Genomic DNA, 20,243 nt, shown 5'->3' with positions numbered 1-20,243 from the left:
TTACAGCAGGGCCTGGGGGTCCAACTCTACCAGCAGCACCAGGGAAACCAGTAACACCCTGTGTGAATGGGAATAAAGCAAGAGATTAACAAAAATTCACTAGGATTCGTAACTGAATATTAGAGGGAAGACAAATATAAGATGCTAAACTTACAGGTGGACCAGTATCTCCACGACCTCCACCAGGACCTGGAGGACCGACTGGACCCTATTTGCAAGGAGAGAAAGAGGAAACGATAAAACAAGCAAAATATTCCAAAGCCTCTCAAATACTTAATGCTGATTACCATTGCAATCACTGGAAGTTATGCCACTGACTTACTGGAAAAAGGATCAAGCCCTATGTATACTAACAATGGCCTGATTCAGGGAAGCACTACTATACAAATTAAACAACATTCTTCAGTATTGTCCCAGCAGTGACAGAGCAGCTTGCTTCAAGAGCAAACCTCTATCAACTGGTAGAAAGCATAGGAGCAGAAAGTTTTTTTGCTGAACCCACTGGTAGGGTTCCCAAGTCCGTTTTGCTCCGTGGCGGGGGGCTCCTGGACGGCGTCTTGAGCACGCAGAGCAACATAGAGTTTTCCCCTCAGATGGCTGTGGCCCCGCCCCCAGCGTGCCCGGCATCATCACGTCACCTCCGGCTGACGTGAACGCCGGGGTGGGGTTCCCCCCAGGGCCCGATTCTGTGGCGGCGGAAATTGGGTCTCCAAAGTGGGGGTTTACCTGCCCCCTGGGGGGACTTGGCAGCCCTACCCACTGGACTGCTTTTTGTTCCCAAAACATTGTATTGCCAGAGGGCTCTCATGTATACCTACATTTTGGGACACATTCATTTAGAAGGGGGTTTACATAAAATCACAATTCCTGTTACATATTTTTCCCTTTAGGAAGGTCCTTCATTCTTATAAGGTGACATATAAATAACCAACAGTGTTCAGTTACTACTGTTACTATACATCATATCATTACTAATTCCTTGAACTGAGTGTATTTCTGACAATCCCATCTGACTATCATAAGTAATATACCATCAGAAAGAATCTAACTACTGTGTATCAGATGGAATTAAAGTTGGTATGGAAATGGCTAATCAAGAAATAAATATACCTCTGGTTCCACAAATATATGTAAACTCTTTGTGAAGGCTGAATAAAATCTTTATGGTTTAACTCTAAATATTTCTTCTAATGCCCTGTCTGTGTTTTCTGTGCTGACTGGTGGCTTGCTTTTTTAGTTGTCCCCATTGTTTGGGACAGACTTGTAAACCCACGCAAGTGAGTTAAATTTTAGTTCTGCATTAGAGCAGTTGATTCACATAAGATAAAGAGATTTTCTATCATACTATCATTCCTTGAAACTATAGATATGAAGGTGTGGCTAGCTGAAATCAACACTGATCAAAGCTGAGCATAGTTTGATATGAGATTCCATTTACTTACAGCGGGGCCAGCGTTACCAGCAGCACCAACAGCACCCTGAGGGCCTACATCACCTTTAGGGCCTCTCTGACCTCTTTCACCTTTAGCACCAGCCTGGCCAGCTGCACCCTTTAAAAATTAAAGAGAACATTTATTTATTTATTTATTTAATTTGGTTTTTCTCTCGCCCTCCCCTGCAAGTAGTGCTCAGGACGGCTTACAACATATATACAATTAAAAAATTAAAACATTATACAATATAAGTCAGTTTAATACAGCATACTATAAAGTGCATGATGGCTCCAATGTGGTTAAATTACTCATAAATTCCCATCATATGTGTGCTCAGATGGTTTGATAGTTTAATGAGTGGCAGAACTCCCACCACTAATAACATAAAGCAGGGCTATTTCTGGGCAGGAACGCACAGGAACGGAGTTCCGACTGGCTTTAGAGTAGGCCACGCCCACTACAGCCAAAACCTCTGCATGTTCATGGCTACAGAGGGAAGGCCTGGAGAGCGCCCCCCCCCCCCCCGTGACTCCAAGGCAGGTGAGCCAGGGGTGCCCTGGAAGGATTGAGGAGGCATTTAAATGCCTCCTCGTGCCTTCCCCAGCCTGTTTAAACTGCTTTCCTTTCCTTTCAAGGGGGCGCAGGGCGCCCGGGCAAGCCAAGGGAAGGCATGGGGTGTGGCCTAATATGCTAATGAGCCACACTGCCAGGGTGTGGCCTAATCTGCTAATGTGTTTCTGCTGTTGGGTGTGGCCTATTATGCTAATGGGTTCCTGCTGGGGGTTTTCTACAAAAAAAGCCCTGACATAAAGTAATGCCTGCAAATAGCGCTGGTTGAGGGAACAGCTGGGTGGAGCAGGGGGCGGGGGCATTATAGTTCGGTATCTGCTGCCTCAACCAAAAGCCTGGCAGAACATTTCCATTTTACAGGCCCTGTGTAAATGTAACGTCCCACAGGGCCCTGATTTCACTTAGGAGACTGTTCCACCAGGCCAGAGCTAGAGCCGAAAAGGCTCTGGCTGAGGCTAAGCGGACATCTCTTGGGTCAGGGATCACCTGTAGATGTTGATCTGAAGAACGTAAGGCTCTTCAGGGGACATAGTGGGAGAGATGGTCCTGCAGATATGGTCCTTAAAATAAACCTGAATGTACACCAGGACAGAACTAGAGAAAACCAGTATCTTCCTCAGTACTTACAGGAGGGCCCGCAAATCCAGGAGGACCAGCAGGACCGGTCTCACCACGTTCACCCTACAGTGGGGAGAAAAAACAGACTTTTAGTGCAAAAGGCAAACCACAACTCCATCCTGACGGTTCCGAGAATGGGCTATTTTGTTGCTAAAAGGAATGACTGCAGTACTTACAGGTATTCCACGAGAACCAGCAGGGCCAGATGGGCCAGAGGAACCAGCTTCACCCTAAAATATACAATTGATCATTGTAACAAAGTTTGAGTCCAGTGGCACCTTTCAGACCAACAAAGTTTTATTCTGGGTATAAGCTTTCGTGTGCATGCACACTTCTTCAGATACACTGAAACAGAAGTCACCAACCATTACATATAGGTAGAGAGTGGGGATCAGTGTAATTAGCACACAAAATTAGCCATCCTTAAATTACATTAGGAGGGACCAAAGATCCTCTACACAAATGCAGTTCTTATGGATAGGACACATCAACCTCTCTGTGATGAACCAAAGAAACTCAGAACAGAATGTGCATAAAACAGATGTACAGTAGGAATGTCCACCCAACCCAAGTAAGAGAAACTAGCCTCACACTGCAAACAAGATAGAAAAATAAGATACATGGTTTACGTATCTGAGTTGTGGAATTCACTGCCAGTAGATATAGTGATGTCTACAAGCATGTATGTCTTTAAAATGAGGTTAGATAGATTCATGGAGGAGAGGTTCATCAATGACTACTATCCCTGGTGTCTAAAAAGAACCTCCATATTCAGAGGCCCCAAACCTCTGAATACCATTAGTAGAAGGGAACATCAGGGGAAGACCTTGGCCTCTGTCCTGTTTGTTGGCCCTCTTGGGTAACTGGTTGGCCACTGTGTGAAACAGGTTGATGTACTAGATGTACCACTAGTCTGACCTGGTCTTATATTCTTAGGTGGAAAAAAAAATCTCCCAAAGCTTTTCTATCTCATTTTCTGAGTTGGAGAATATTGCAGTTGGTCAGATCCTGAACAAAACCCAATGAGTGTTCTGTAAAGCTAGCAAAAAAAAGGGGTGGGGAATGTGACTCCATCCAAATACTTCAAAGACATAGTAGTCTCTCTTTTTCTTGTGTATTGTAGATATGTGAACCTTCACAAAGTGAGAAGACCTATAAAAAAACAAATATCTTTTTCTGCCAATATTTTATTAAATGAGCTGGCCTTGGCTGGGAGGAAGGGGGTATAAATTTGATAAATAAATTCATAAATGTGTTTAACACACATTTATTTATTTTTTTAACCATAGGGGTTAACAGAAATCAAATCAACAAATTCCATTGAACCATGTAAAATGAATATGCTCATTTACTATCCTATCAAAATACTAAATGGGCACTACTAGAAACACAGCTATCTCTAGTGGTGCCCATTTAGCATTCTAATAGGTGGCCCTTATGACAAGCCTATTCCCAGTCTCTGTCCTCATGGCTCTAATGTTGTATATTGTAAGACTGAACAACTCGTTCTGATTTGACTTCTCGCTTATTTTCTGGTGAGGCAATAGAACCTGTGGGAATTTTCTTACATATGGATCAACGTGGAGGATTTAGAATTAGAAGAGCAATAAGGCTAGTGGGTTTGGACTGGACAAAGGAAAATTGGTTTCAATTCTATGATAAGCCTTCAGCTCTTTCTGTTGCCTTGGATGAGTCATTCTCTCTTCAGTTCTCTATCTGTAAAATGAAACTATTAATGACCTGTCTCACAGCTGATGTGTAATAATAACTGGGCAGCTTAATGAATCCTAAAAGTAGGGTTGCCAAGTCGTTCTGACTTACCGGCGGGGGAGCGTTGCTTCGGTCCGGGAGCTGTCGAGGGACGCGCACGCCGCCAGAACATCACAGGAAGTGACGCATGACGTAGAGCACATTGGGGGCGTGGCCCCAATCGTTGGAGGGAAAACCATACAGTTTTCCCTCCAACGATTGGGGCCATGCCCCCAACGTGCTCACATCACTTCCTGTGACGCACCCACGCTGCGCTTCGGGGGGAGGGGTTCCCCCCGGGGCCTGATTCTGCGGTGGCGGAAATCGGGCCTCCAAAGCGGGGGTTTACCTGCCCCCACTTGGCGGCCCTACCTAAAAGTGCTCTCTCTCTCTCTCTCTCTCTCTCTCTGTGTGTGTGTGTGTGTGTGTAAAGCACTGATAAGTTTCAGCTGAGTTATGGCAAACCTGTAGGTCTCCCATCAGGGTGACCAGGGTGGCCCCCTTTGCTTGTGAGATCTGATGAGATTGGGCTAGTCTGGGTGATTCAGGTCAGAGCTGTAGGAACTATCCAATGAGGATGATGAGGGGGATGATGAAGAGAAGACTAGATCCCACTAAGTAGATCCAGTTCCACTAAGTAAGATGTCTTATTATTAGGTTTGGAAAGGTTCACAGCCTATGGCAGGCAGTCATTTTTTCAGAGTAACCAAAGATGAAGGGCCCAGTTGCCCACCCATTGCCACTCCCTGGGAACACGGTCAACAGTCTGTGCTTGTTGCTTCCTGTGCATACAATGCTTTTTTACTTTTCTAGAGGTGATACTACTAGGAAATATCTGACAAGACTGGTACTTACCCTTTCACCAGCAGCTCCAGCAGGACCAGGGGCACCAATGGCTCCAGGAGCACCCTGGGGATCAAGGAGAATCATATATTATGATGTGGAATTTCTTCCCATCATATACGAAGAATATTTGTATATTTAAAGGTAACTGCACAAATTAACAAATTAATACTGAACAAGGTTTTTTTTAATCATTTCAGGTTTTCAGTTTTGAAAGCTATCAAGTTTCTAGATGAAATCAATGTAATATTTATTCTAAGAAGTGATGTATTTTTGCAGATATGTTAATAAAGTTTAACTTCAGAAATCAGGTAATTACATATAATGCTGTAAGAAAAAAAGCCAATCAATTTTTCGATTCAGAAAATTAAAATCTAAGTGTTCTCATTTATGTTACGTCTTTGAGGTTTAAGAGACTGCACCAGCATAGATTGTTTGTTGCAACCTAAATGCTATGTTTGCTTTCACATCCTGATTATTAAAGGAGTATGTGCTTGGCTCTTTCTTTTCTATGTAATTTAGGAAGCATGCTTACACGTGAACCATCTCTTCCTGTTGCTCCCGGTTCACCTCTGAATCCTGTTGGGCCCTGAAATCAAGGAGAAAACAGCATGGATTATGATTGTATGTAATTGGAGAAGGCATGTTTCATGTTGTAATGGTGTCTAAAATGTATGAAATGAGAAACACAACTCGAATTTAGAAGGTCATTGTAAAGTACTTGTCTTTGGGTACCACAAGGTTCTGTTTTTGTCTTTGCATTACATATAGCCTTCTCCCTGACCTGGATAGCCCAGGTTAGTCTGATCTCTTCAGGTCTCGGAAGTTAAGCAGGGTCAGCCTTGGCTAGTATTTGGAAGGATGACCTCCAAGGAATACCAGGGCCATGATGCAGAGGCAGACAATAGCAAACCACCTCTGAAATGTCTCTTGCCTTAAAAACAAGTCTAGCTCACCACCTAGTGGTGCATAATGCTAAAAGAGCTAGAACTTCTGGCAGCCATACAATCTTAGGATCTCCTGGCAATACTACTCACAATGCCATACAGTGATGATGATAATAATAATTCTCTTAATAATCCCTATGTCGCTTGGCACCAGCATACCTGAAGGACCACCTACTACCATACTAAGCTACCTGACCACTATGGTCATCTTCTGAGGCCCTGTTTTCGTGCTCCCATTTTCTGAGATTAGGTGGGTGGCAACTCAAGAGCAGGCCTTCTCAGTTGTGGCACCAAAGCTATGGAACTCTATTGCCAGGGAGATTTGCCTGTCCTTTTCTATCACTGTCTCCGACTAGTGAGTGAAGGCTTTTATTTTGTCTGGCATTCTTTCAAAGAGCACTCCTTCCACAAGAGTCTTATGGTTCCTTCCACATCTGGATTACGACCCGGGCTCCAGAATGTTAACTTCATGATAACTCTACACATATGTTTCTTATCTGTGGGAAAACGTGGCTCTCCCAATGCATGTACACACATTACTGCATTAAGTACATTCTCCATAAACACATAACTTCTGTATCATGAACCATATTTTTAACTGCAATAATCATATGGAATCCTAAACATGTTATAGTCAGTTATCATGTGCTGAATCATTTGTGGATGACTATGAAATTTTGCATGTAGAATGCAGAAGTTTCTGGGCTGAGCTCTGTACACCTGTACATATGAATACTGGAAGCTTCACCTTCTTCTGCTTGACCTTTCAGATCTAAACTCCAAAGCATGAGCAAATGCCTCTCTCTGTGTAGGAAAGAAATTATGGGAGAAACCCATGCCAACAATGTTCTTTTGTGTGCATGGCTTGAGGCTAGTGCAATAGCCCCATGTTTGCTCTTTATCTGCAGCACAGATGCATAACACCAGCACAAGCTGGAAATAGATGCACTGTAGACCACACGCACATTTAATGAACATTCCTGGTTGGCTTCTTGTGAGCCAATTTACCAACCTGCTTAGTTGAAGGTCTGCTGATGGGACTATACTGAGCAGTATACTAAGCACATTAACTTGGAAGTACATGTCAGTGAAATAAATGTGCCCTAATTTTTTTTTAAAAAGTATATTTAAATAATTGATTTTACTTATTGACCTGTTTCATTACAGGCAAATCAGTGTTTGTATTGCCTTCAAACCATGGCAGGCTGGATAGAAAGCTGTGTGCGCCTTCTTTCTTCGCCTAATGTCAAAACTCCTATCCTCCCATGGCTGAATGCTTAGAAGGGTTATGAAAAACTGGCAGAAGAATATATGAAGTATTGAGTTAGCATACCCAGATCAAGGTAAGTTATTGCTTTGTTTATTGGTTGTCTCAGCCAGTCGATCCTGTTTGACTCACTCTGTGTAGTCTGCCTTGAATTTCAGTGAGAAAGGCAGATTATAAATAATGCCAATAAATAAAAAATTGTGTTGTTGAAAATGAGGAATCCACTTTAAAGGTATGATCATGAACAAAACGTTAGACCTTTGGAAGGAAAATTATTTGATAGAAAGTTATTCCTGAAGTGGCATCTGGATTTTTTGAAAAATATAAAGATTTAGGACTGATTCAAGAAACAAAACAGCTATGTAGTGTCTGGCTGACTGACTGAATGCTTCTCCATACAGGCAGGGGTCATTTCTTAGAAAAAGAGGTGCAGGAGCTCATTAGCATAACTTATTTGCATATGCCACACCCCCTGACCAATGCTCCCTCTAAGCTGTGGAGTCCTGTGAGCAAAAATTCTACTTTGTGAAGTACCAGCATTCAAGTTGTGAGCAGGTGATTTGGCTACTGCATAAATTAGTCTGCTCTGGAGCCATCCTTCCTGAATTAAGACAAAAATGTGTGAGCTGGCTCACACTAACTCAGCTTAGAGGGAACACTGCCCCTGACATCACCGGAAATGTGTCAGAAGGCAACACCCACCGCTCAGGCTCCACTGGACTGTTTTGGATTGCTAGCTATGGGGGGGGGGGCACGCACAAATCCTCGTGCTCCTCATGTCCTGGGGCTGTTGGGAGCCCCCTGGGCTCTTTACTGCCGGAGCTCCACTCCTGTGCGCTCCTGCAGGAAATGACCCCTGCATACAGGAAGCCATTTATGGGATTATCACATAAAAATTCCAGTCTTTACTAGTGCAAATCTTGAGCAGTATAGTGAAGTCTGGAAGTCCTATGTGGAGAAAAACTACCAGGAATGGTTCCCTGTGTAGAGCAGTTTCCACCTCACGTAAATCAGTTTTTACTCCAACTAGTGGGCACCACATGTTTTTCTGAACACAGACATATTTACATAATTTGATATATTCTGTCACATTTGCAGTGCTTCACAAATGACTGTTTACGCAAAATATTGATGAACTTGTGTGGCGTAGTGGCTAGAGTGCTGCACTTTGGAAAGACTTGGGAATAAAGTGTTTGAATTTGAAATTATACCACTTCAGAAAATAGGTGATTGTATATGAAATATTCCTCCATGTTAAGAAACCAAACATAATATCAACTCCCATCCCTGCACATAATGAACTAGATTGTGGGGATGAGTATGCTAAATATTTCTTCTTGGTGTGCTGGTTTTTGACATATGGTAATTTTGTTGTTGTTTGTTTTTTAAGGTGGTGAAATTAAAGAAATATGGCCTCCCTCTATAGGCTGAATTCTGGTACAATCCAGAATTCTAATGCCTCATTCTGTTTTACGTGCATGATGGCTCTTAAAGAGACACTTCTGGAATTTTAGCACTCATGGCTCAGGGGCACTGTATCAACTTTGTATGCAGAAGGTTCTAGATTCAACCCTGGAAATTCTAGTTAAAAGGACCAGGTAGTAGGTGATATGAAAGATTTCTGTGTGTGATCTTGGACAGACACTGACAATCACAATGGGCAATACTAACCTTGATAGACCAATACAACTCAGTATAAGGACACATCACATGTTTTCAGTTCTTTCTACTTCTACATCATGGAGGAAATCAATTTAATACAAGTTTGAGGTTGCTGATCTCCATTCACCATGTAGATGCTAACTGTATTCCATTGATATGACTCGTACCAAGTGAATACAGCAAGTAGAAATTGTTTGAGTTAGTGTCCTAACAACTAGAGTGCTTTTTAAAAAGATAACTTTTACCATTCTTTATCCCCTTAAGAATATCTGGTGACTGAAATATGTCAGGGTCATCTGTTTCATTAAACAATTGTCAGATACTTATTGAATTCAGACTTTCCCCCCTTATTGCCTTACCTTTTCACCTTTGCCTCCTGGACCACCAGCAATGCCTCTTTCTCCTGGGATTCCACTGGGACCAGATGGGCCTGCGGAACCAGGTGCACCGGCAATTCCAGGTTCGCCCTAATGGAGCAAGTAAAGGAATTAATTCTTTAAGATGCATAGGAAAACAAACAATGCATTTTAATCCACTGCGTACCACCAGCTTTCTTAAATCAGTTTGCTAATTTTTCTGAAATGTGCAGTCTTTCTCAGCACTTCATAAAGAATTGATGGTAACATCTCATGTAGTTGTGTCATTTGAATGATCCATTCATTGACCATGCAGGTAGAAATAGTGAAAAGTATCCTAAACAGACTAAGAGTAAGTCTAACTACCGTAGATGAATTTGGAGGATGTCTGCTGCACATTCTAAACAAACCCCGTGTCAAACTGGATTATGCTTTAATGGAACTAAGGACTTCCAAAATGGCCTGGCCAATGGCACTTCCTCCCAAGATTAAAACTGCAGTCCCTTCCTATAATGTGCCATCCCACATGCATCCCTGATGAGCATGTATGGTGATGCAACTGTGTCAATAGAAAGAACTAGAGTAAATCATACAGGCATTGGTCCTGAGAGTCACACAACAAGCTGCACACTCCAAGTTTCCTTTGACAAAAAACAGCCTCCCCAGTTACTGCACAACAACCCCCTCTCAAAACTCTGAGCTTCCAAAGCAAATTTTGGAGCAGGACATGAAGCCGCCCTTTTGAGGAAAAGGTGGCGAGTGTCTCTTCTCGTGGGTGCCAAAAGTGAGCTCTGAGAATCACAGATGTAACTTCCAATAGGTGTACCTCTAACAACCACGGCTTGCAATAAAAACCTAACCAAAAACAATTAGACATGACTACCGTTACATTTGGCTAATTATACAGGTAATTCCCCCATTTATACTTGGAAAGGCAAGAATTTAATTTGGAGTCACAAATGTATATCATTCACATCTGTCAACGGCTTGGCCTAATATTTCAGGATCAAATGTGAGATTTTGCCGTCAATATCCCCATAAGCATTCACATCAAGGAAGACAGACTAGCTTCCCCAGGACTTCAAAAAACCTGCAACTTCTCTGCCTTACCTTGTTACCATCAGGCCCTGGTGGACCAGATGGGCCACGACTTCCAATGGAACCTACAGGACCAACAGCACCACTTTCACCTGGAGGCCCACGTTCACCCTGCAGGAAACAGACTGATGTGAATTTCAATAGAGTCAAGAAGGTTTAATGTGTGCACATCAACTCCCACAAACTTGGAGCCCATCAATGTAAGATACATGCAGTTCCCATTTCATGTGAATTTGGCAATGTGTGGAATTCCCATATGTGTTGCCTAGTTCATACAAAACAGTGACTGGGCAATTTAGGTACATCATAGGAACCATGCGCTGCTGGTATGCACAGTTCATATGGACCCAACGTCTAAAGAAGACTCTATTCTCATGCTGAACTGATCAAGCCAATGTAGTCATTGAGCAGTTCTATCTCAATATCTAAGTTTATTTATTATATATGAATTTTTATAAACTGGGAATATGGTTAAATTTATTGCACATAAATTTGGGAAAGCCTTATGATTCATAATCTGGATACCATATGCATGTTCATCATTTGATGACTATAATACTGAGAGATAACTTGTGTGTGTGAATGGGCCACATAAACCCAAAGACAGAAGACTGGATCTTTCCAGTTTTTCTGCTTGATCTCCTTGAATTCCCCTCCTCATTGCAATCCCCAACCCATGATCCTCAGCTCAACCTTCATGGTGGTCAAGAGAGACCCTCTCCTCCCTCTTGGATCGAACCCAGAACTTTCATATTGCCACAGTGTTTTTCAACTGAATCAGTTCACATATTCAGCTGCCAGTTATCAGGTGTACAGTACCTAGATGTGCAGCCTAATCAAGTGATGAAAATGCATGTGTAAATCAGCCTGTTAAAAATAATCCCTCTTGAAGCCTTGCAAGCATAGTGAAATCAACTTACTCTCACACCAGCAGGGCCAGGGAGTCCAAATTCGCCATGAAGACCCTATGTGCAAAAGGAAGACATTAAGTTTAACTTGATAAGAGTTCTCTTGGTTAAGAATTCCTGTTGTGATCAACTAAGGATATTCTCATTCAGTGAGATTGCATTAAAAGATCGTGAAACTATGATGCAATAGAATATGAGGCCCAGACTTCTTCCCAAGAGAATTACAACTAGTCTTGTATTTCATACACCAATACAATGAGACCATAAAAATGCATGACATGTTCAAATGTTAATATTTTCATGGTCTTAGAGGTACTATAATCAGTCTTTTCTATGGTAGGAGAGGTCAAAGTCCAAAGGAAAAAAACCTGGATTCTGTCTTGATCTGTGCCAGAAGATGATGGCTCTGTAGTATAGTGAAGTGTTAGACTGGGGATATTCAGGTTCAAATTCTCATTTAGCCATAAAGCTAATTGGGTGACTTTGGGCCAGTCAATATTTATTAGCCTAATTAAACTTCATGGGGTTCTTGTGAAGAAAAAAGTCAAGGGTGAAGGAAAGCACATATACTGTCCTGAGTTCCATGGATAATGGGATACATAAGTGACAAAGGGAGATACATTCCATTATTTCCCCCTCTCTTCTGCAGGGCATCATGGGATGGGAAAGATTCCCTTTTTCTAAGACTGTGGCATGCTGCCATCACTCCCCACAGTGCTTTGTGAGGATGGGGGCTTATACCAATATGCCTGTTTTTTTCTTTTAAATATCCATATGTTGCTATTATCAGCCATCATCCCACCCATTTCCATTGCTGACATTCATTCCTGACTCTTTTTTCTCTTCTGTGCAATTTTTATGCTACTGGCCCACCATTTATTTGTAATGGAGGCAAAATAATTTTGAAAAATGTGTTCATTTTAAGGGGAAAAATTCACCTCAACAATACAGAAAATGGCACAAAAATAAAGAATCATAGGTTTGATTCACACAAGGGAAAAGCGGGATTTAATGAGTCAAAATGGTATAGCTGCAATATTTTGCAGTGTGCCCAGTGGTCACAGCAGGCAAAGTGAAGAAGAATGCTACTATTTAGTATTGCTGTTCAGTGTGTCCCTCAACCCCATGGGAAGCCAGAGAGGTCTAGCCCTTACCAGAGAGTCTCTTTAAAAGAGCACTTCCTTACCACAGCCTGCTGTTCTAACTGGCATGCTGAATGGCAAGGTAGAATGTCTCTTACATCTATTAAATACTCACAGGGACAACTATACTTCCTCCCTATCGCCCAACGCAAAATCTGGTGAGTGCTGTTATCACTTACTCTTTCCCCTGGTTTGCCAGCTTCACCGACTCCGCCTGATGGACCTGGTAGACCCTAAATGAAAAGGCATGAAGAGATGAATAGAAATATGTAACATTGTTCCATGCATTTAAAAATATCAACAAATGAGTCAAACAGGGATTACAATAATGAACCAAGAAGCAGCTTAATCAAGATGACAGTTTAAAGTGAAGAATAACACGCTTGATTCAAAATACAACAAAATGCTCCTACAGAGGTTGAGGGCTTTCATTCTCTCACTGCTATCTCTAGCCATTCCACTTTATTTTTGCTTTAAATTAAAGGCAAACCCACTTCTTTCCTGCTTTAGAACCTTATCTCCTGATTTTGCTTTTGTTCCACTTTAATGGAACAAAATCTATTATGCTAGATAATCTTTTTTAACAATTAAGGTAGATCTCCTTAGCTCAAAGAAAGCCTAGTACCATCTGAAACTGTTCACCCCCTATACAAGACATACAGGAATTCCAAATAGTTTCTTAAGAAAGCTGTTACTTAATCATTTTACTTGCACATTAATTACAGCCTTTTTCATGGGAACCTAAATATATTTCTATTTAATGCATAATAAATCAATGTGAATATACCCTTCTATGCACTCCCAGCTAAGCCTGCATGTATTGAATACAATGCGTAGTGATGCCTATGTTCATAGAATCCAGTGGACACAAGGTCATAAACTTGTGACCTTTACCTCCTGATTTCACCTGACAAGAATGTGATTACATGACATTGGGTGTTATCAGGAGTAGATAGAATTGAACTGGGGTGAGGACAGTTTCATTGCCAAATGCATTTGTGTTCAAATACCTGTAAATCTAATATAGATTTCCTTAGCATGCAAACCTTAGTTCTGAAACTCAGGTTTAGCAAATATTATTATTAGGTTAACTCATTTGCCAGCCAGATAATTAAAGGTACACATACTAGAATGTATAGAGCAGAAGATGATTTCTATTTACTGATCCATATAGTATAAAACATCTCACTATCGTTCCAAACAAAGGTTGCCAACCATTGAATCTTCAAATTACACCTTAATATTAGATTTTAATAAGATTTATCATATTTACTTAGCTAAGTTTATCTGTCACTTACTTGGAAGCCAGGAGCACCAGCAGGACCAGTTTCACCTTTGGAACCAGCATTACCCTAGATGCAATAAAACCAAGTATGAATCTATTAAATCTGAAGTGGGAACAAGTTAGAATGTTTTTATTAATGCAATGTTCTACAGCACATAGTGAAAAAGGCAATTGCTCTCATGCAGAACTATCCAAAGGTATGTATGTGCTAATCACACTATCCATAGAAATGAGTGGGCAATTATTCCAGGAGGTGGAACTCCATGTGTACATTAAAGGTTAACAGATCATGCAAAAGATATTGTACTTACAATAACACCAGGTGGTCCTTGAGCTCCATTGTTCCCATCAGGACCAGGAGCACCCTAGAGTAAAAGAGATTTAGTTACAAAAGGAAATGTACACAATGCTTTCCCCCCTTCCAAAAATCAAATAGCCCCAAACTGATGAATTAATCTATTTAATTAATGAGAAGCTATAGCTAGGTCTAGAGATGTCCTAGTATGAGCAGAAAGCACTTCCATTTGCACAGGTGGAATTTCCAGTGATCCACCCTAGCCGCAGCCATATTGAATGCCATTTTGGACAATCTCCTTATGCTTTTGGGAGAATCCATAGGGCTGCAGTAAAAGGTAAAGGTTCGCTTGCTCGACAGCCAGTCAAATCCGACTCTAGGGTTGCGGTGCTCATCTCCGTTTCAAAGCCGAAGAGCCAGCGCTGTCCGAAGACGTTCCTGTGGTCATGTGGCCGGCATGACTAAACACCAAGGCGCACGGAACGCTGTTACCTTCCCATCGAAGTGGTACCTATTTATCTACTTGCAATTTCTTGCTTTCGAACTGCTAGGTTGGCAGGAGCTGGAACTAGAGATGGGAGCTCACTCCATCATGCGGCACCCGGGTCTTGAACTGCTGAACTACCGACCTTCCATAGCCTACAGTTCAGCATCTTAACCACTTGAGCCACCGCAGCTCCAACAGGGCTGCAGTAGGAAGGCAGAAAAGCCCTATGCCATTAGAGGAACATGTTCACAGTTCTGAGGATCCACTAGTACTGTGACAAAAATTTGATTCTAGCATATTCACGTACACATTCCTCCATGCAAGAGCTCTTTTACAGAAACATGGTGTAACTAGAATGTCAAACAATTGCTTTATTCTTGGAAAGCCTGTTCTCTGAGGGATCCATCTGTTTCCATTAGAGAAAAGTCACATTAAAGACAGTGCAAGATATTAACTTCTAGTCACTGAGAGGGAACCTAGGAATATGTGTTTGTGTGTGTGTACAGTGTCATCAAGTCACAGCTGACTTTATTAAGTGATTAAGCAGAGGTGGTTTGCCAGTGCCTTCCTCTGCAGAGTTTTCCCATCCAAGTACTGATTCTGCTTAGCTTCTGAGATCTGATGAGATCGGGCTATACTATACCATTCCACATCCCCACCTAGGAATGTACCTGACTTAAATTAGTAGTCTTTATGCAACTTGCATTTCCTTCTCTTAAATGTTTGACTATCCTTTTCTAAATCATGTTCCTCTAGTTTATACAGCATATAATGTAGCACATACCCGAGGGCCAGCAAGACCAACATGGCCTCTGTCACCAGGCTTGCCAGGTTCACCCTAGGATAGAATGTGAAGAGAGAAAAAATTAGTGGAAGTCACCAGATCAAAGTGAACAGCAGATACTTCCCAAGGATTTTAGTTCTTCCTACATATCTCTAGTCTTCTACATGTCTAAGGATCCACTCGCAGTCCTTACAACCACAAACCCATAGAAATGTTGAGTAATGGAAGGGAATCAGAAGTGTGTAATTCATTACCCCACTATCTAATTTACCCCAAGAAGATGCTTGAACAACCTTGCTCTGAAGATCTTCAGGGTTGTAGATTCCACAACCTCCCTGGGCAAACCTTTCCACTGTGATCTTGTCCAGTTAATTAGGATACTTTTGTACTATGATTTGAATCCACATTAATAGCCAGTGCTATACAAACACACCTCTATGTCAGTGGCATTTGGTACAGTTAGTTATATCCATCAGGCTTTCAAATGGCCTGTCACATGCAAGATGTCATGGCCAAGAAAAAGAACTGTACAGAGCAAAATTAGTGTTTTATTCAGGGCTATCATGATATAGCCCTCTTGAGAATGTACCATCTTAAATGGCATGTGGGAGACCACATGTCTGAATGTTCCCAATGTTTTAAAAAACTGAACCTTCTTGAGTATATGAAGCTAGAATATTATAGAGAGTACTAGGCTCACTCACGTGCTAGATTTCCAGAGAGAGTGAGTTTTTTATGGACAGGAGCCTTCAGTCATATAAAACTCTACTTGTGGTCTAAAGTGGTACAGTCCAGGAAAGTTTGTACCACAGTAATATTGCTGAATATTACTTTTTTGGCCCTTAGAATATTTGGCCACGGATCTTCTTTTTTTTGCTGTTGGTTCAGCAACATCTCCACCCTTTACACGCCTTGTTCCCCCCAACTTTAAAAGCCGTCTGTAGTTAAATGAAATGCTATGTTGGAAATGAAGCCAAACCTTTTATGAGCATGTGTGGATGCATCAGAGATTCTGCTACATGTCACCCATAGTCATTGTTATGTATGAAATGACCACAAATGTGGGGCTGACAACTAGGTCCCCAAGCTTTTTGTGCCAACAAAGGACTGGATAAACTGGTGATATCATTCTCATGTGCATTACTGGAATCCTGAAGAGATGCAAGCACTCTTTAAGCTGCCACATATTTAAAACTGTGACATAGCAAATCTCCATTGTACTTACATTGGGGCCTTTTGGTCCTGGGAAGCCTATGATACCAGGTTCACCTCTTGGACCAGCTGGACCAACTGGACCAGGTCGGCCATCAGGACCAGACAGACCCTAAAGGAAAAGGTTAATCCAATTATTCTAGGTACATTGGCAATGAAACTCTCTGTGTTATGAGATAGCTGAAATTTCTGTCTAGCTTTGATTCATCAGTTTACACAAGTGGAATGGATATTTAGCAATGAGTTGTGCTGTGTTGATTCATCTGCCCATTTGTACCTCACATTCTCCAATGTCTGAGGCAGTTTACAACATAAAACCAAACTATAACACAACACATTGTGAAATTATCCTAAAGAGATGGGCTCTGCAAATTCCCTCTGGTAGACCATTCCAGTGAGGGGAGCGAGCACAGAAAAGTATGAGATCTCACCACTTTGGCCTGAATAGGAAGGTGAATTGGACCTCAATAAGGTTCCTATAGAAAGAGCAGTCTTCCAGATGTGTGGGTCCCAAATTGTAAAGGGCTCTATAGGTAATAACTATTTAACTAAACCTGGAAACAAATTGGTATACAACAAAGGTGTTGCAGCACAAGTTTAATAGGTGACTAACACCCACAATGTCATAGCATTTTGTTCCAACTGAAGCGTCTGGAAGATGTTCAAAGGCAGCACCATGTAAAGGATGTTACAGTAATCCATCCTTAAGCTTACAAGAACAAGGATCTCTGTGGCTAGATCAGCTGAAACTAGAAGGAAGGATAAATTATAAACCTAGTGGAGTTGATAGGAGGAGTTCTTAACAACCACACCAAGCTGGTCCTTTAACCACAACGCTGGGTCAACAACTTTTTGGCACTGTTGTTGGCACCATTTTCTACACAGCCCTACGTTTAGTACCCACAAATATTGGCCATGGGGGGACATACATTTCAGCTCTGTATCAATCATGGCTCCTAGTGGGCAAATGACAATTTCTCAGTCTAAGCTAAGTCATGGGATGATTGCCAGGATCAATGTAATGCAATGATTAGGTGCTTGATACATTGAACACTGCTGTGGAAACAATTTATCAAAAATATAAAAGCTAGCTAAAAAGACATATGTTTTTAAAATACATCTTTGCAGAATAAAGTGTGGAATACTTACAGAAAGACCTTCCTTGCCAGCAGGGCCTGGGCTTCCAGATTGACCAGGGAGACCCTGAAAAGCACAGAAGTTTCATCTTAATGTGATTCTGGGGGCCTTAGGTAAGATAAGAATACAAACAATTCTCTGCCTCTCTCTCTCTCATACACATATATTTTTGCACAAAGTTCAGATTAAAAGATGTTCTGCTGTCTACCAATTCTATACAAATTTACTGAGAAGTAAATGCCCTATTGAGCTTAATGGAATGTAAAGGTAAACAAGTGTACATATATTTGATGCCTCGGTTTCACATCTGTAAAATGGAAAGACCTTGGAATGAACAAAAGCTGTTCTGATCACTTGAAGTGCCACTGGAATATGGTTAACAACAGCATACTGTATTTTAATATATAGTGCGCTTATAAACTGAGACATTTTTAAAAACCACCTAATTTCAGCAAACAAGCATTCTTTTAAAATGTTTATATTTTTTCACCCATTGATCTGGATGTTGTTCCCTTGCAAAGCCACATCAACCATACTTACTCTTGCACCCATGAGACCAGGTTCACCAGGGCGACCTGCATCACCACCAGGACCTCTAGCACCAGCAGAGCCAGTAGCACCACGATTACCAGCAGCACCCTACAAAGAAATGCATCAAGTTCAGTTTAGAGGGAACAAAACTAGAAATAAGGTCAACATTCCTCTGGCTTCTGGGTAAAACCCCCCAAACAAACTCAAGTAGTCATTATAAAACTCAGAAAGTCATCTTACTATAACTCCAGCTCTGCCATCAGATCCAGGGAGACCACGAGATCCAGGAACACCCTATAAACAGGGGGAGAAAGGAACATAAAAATCAGGTCAGAAATCAAACATTCTCCAGATCAAAGGCAAAGAGAGGGCTTGTACAAATCAGGCTTTAAAGAGCAATGCCTGACATTAGTCATATACTTAATGGTGAACTTCTTCTTGCAGGCCCTGCGGAACAGTGAGAGGTCCCACAGGGCCCTGATCTCCTCTGGGAGCTCATTCCACCAGGTAGGAGCTGCCACTGAAAAGGACCTGGCCCTGGTTGCAGCAAGCCTGGCCTCCCTGGGGCCTGGGATCACTAAGCGATGCTGGGCCCCCGACCGTAATTTAATTTGATTTGTATCCCGCCCTTCCTGCCAGAGCAACTGCCACCACCAGTGTTTCTTTTATTCTCTCTTATCCCTCTTCTAAAGTGATTCTTTTAAAAAAAGACCTGAACTAATTAAATTGAAATTTGACTGTTGAATATGCGGTTGTTTTTTGCAGTTAGATTCCAGTCGAGTAGCACCGTAGCTCTGACTTTTGAAAGCTTATAAACCCTCCCCCCCCAATCTTGTTCTTTTCTGAGGTACTGCTGGACTGGAACCTAGATGTTCTACTGCAGACCAACATGGCTGCCCTCTGAAACTATCTCCATGACAGTTGTTTTTATGAAATCACTGTTTGTATGGAAGTTGTGTTCTGTTCATTTGTTCTATGCCCATCTGGGTATTCCTTAGAATAGGTGGAACAGAAATCTTACTGACCAGCTAACTATGTAACTGAAACATGACAGACTGACTCTTGAATCTAACTGTTCTACTGCAAACCAATATGACTGCCCTCTGAAATTATATTCATGAAAGTTGTTTTTATGAAATTATTTGTTTTTATGGAAATTGCATTCTATTTGTTTGTTGTATGCCCATCTGGGTATTTCTTGGAACAGAAGAGTAGAATAGAAGTCATGCTAACTGACAAGCTAACTATGTAGTTGAAACGTGACAGACTCTTTTAGACAAATTTAGACACTGCCTTATACCAAATCAGTCCAATGATTTATTTAGCCCAATACCATAGCTGACAGTGATCTCCAGAGTCTTCAGGCAATGGTTTTCACCACCCCTATTAACTGGGATCCTTTCACTGAAGCTCCAGGACCTGTGCATATAAAAGCATGACTTCCCTCTATTGAGCCTTGGCCTGTTCTTGTGTCTATCTGTGGGAGTACAGAAAGCCCTGTTCAAGGATTGGTAGGAGTCATAACGCTAATTTCATATATTGCCCTACCATTTTCTCTTGCTATTTTTGCACTGTGTAAAAGGACTTACTCTTAAACCTGCTGGGCCAGGTGCACCAGTAGCTCCAGGTTCACCGTTGACACCCCTCTTGCCTTCCTCACCACTTGCACCACTTGGGCCAGATGGGCCAGCAGCACCCTGCATAAAGAGAGCAAAACAGTCACTGCCTTGAGTATCTGGCAACAATGGGGGGGGGGACAGTATACACCAGTATACTGTTAATAATTAAGTGCTACAGTACTTACGGGTTCACCCTTGTTACCAGTTTCTCCCTTGGCTCCAGGAATTCCAGGCTCACCCTAAAATAAAAAAAGAACATAAGAAATATTTTATTGTATTTTACCATCTAAGGAGGCACAT

The 20,243-nt window shown here is 41.7% G+C and overlaps 1 protein-coding gene across 1 annotated transcript in view; it reads right to left on the bottom strand.

Annotated features, from left to right (window-relative positions):
• The window catches only part of COL1A2 (collagen, type I, alpha 2), a 77,308-nt gene that overhangs the window by 17,916 nt on the left and 39,149 nt on the right, over positions 1 to 20,243 (bottom strand). Inside the window, exons 20-39 of the mRNA XM_015420217.1 lie at positions 20,129 to 20,182; positions 19,914 to 20,021; positions 18,565 to 18,618; positions 18,334 to 18,432; positions 17,806 to 17,859; positions 16,670 to 16,768; positions 15,445 to 15,498; positions 14,190 to 14,243; positions 13,892 to 13,945; positions 12,773 to 12,826; positions 11,464 to 11,508; positions 10,556 to 10,654; positions 9,449 to 9,556; positions 5,749 to 5,802; positions 5,226 to 5,279; positions 2,798 to 2,851; positions 2,631 to 2,684; positions 1,443 to 1,550; positions 155 to 208; positions 5 to 58 (exon numbers count right to left, since the gene is read on the bottom strand). Coding sequence (XP_015275703.1) covers positions 5 to 58; positions 155 to 208; positions 1,443 to 1,550; positions 2,631 to 2,684; positions 2,798 to 2,851; positions 5,226 to 5,279; positions 5,749 to 5,802; positions 9,449 to 9,556; positions 10,556 to 10,654; positions 11,464 to 11,508; positions 12,773 to 12,826; positions 13,892 to 13,945; positions 14,190 to 14,243; positions 15,445 to 15,498; positions 16,670 to 16,768; positions 17,806 to 17,859; positions 18,334 to 18,432; positions 18,565 to 18,618; positions 19,914 to 20,021; positions 20,129 to 20,182 — 1,368 coding nt within the window. The remainder of the gene's footprint in view (positions 1 to 4; positions 59 to 154; positions 209 to 1,442; positions 1,551 to 2,630; positions 2,685 to 2,797; positions 2,852 to 5,225; positions 5,280 to 5,748; positions 5,803 to 9,448; positions 9,557 to 10,555; positions 10,655 to 11,463; positions 11,509 to 12,772; positions 12,827 to 13,891; positions 13,946 to 14,189; positions 14,244 to 15,444; positions 15,499 to 16,669; positions 16,769 to 17,805; positions 17,860 to 18,333; positions 18,433 to 18,564; positions 18,619 to 19,913; positions 20,022 to 20,128; positions 20,183 to 20,243) is intronic.

This window comes from Gekko japonicus, unplaced genomic scaffold (assembly GCF_001447785.1).
Source record: "Gekko japonicus isolate JY-2015 unplaced genomic scaffold, Gekko_japonicus_V1.1 scaffold154, whole genome shotgun sequence".
NCBI lineage: Eukaryota > Metazoa > Chordata > Lepidosauria > Squamata > Gekkonidae > Gekko > Gekko japonicus.
The sequence above is the reverse complement of the archived record's forward strand: the minus strand, read 5'-3'. Positions and strand labels throughout refer to the sequence as shown.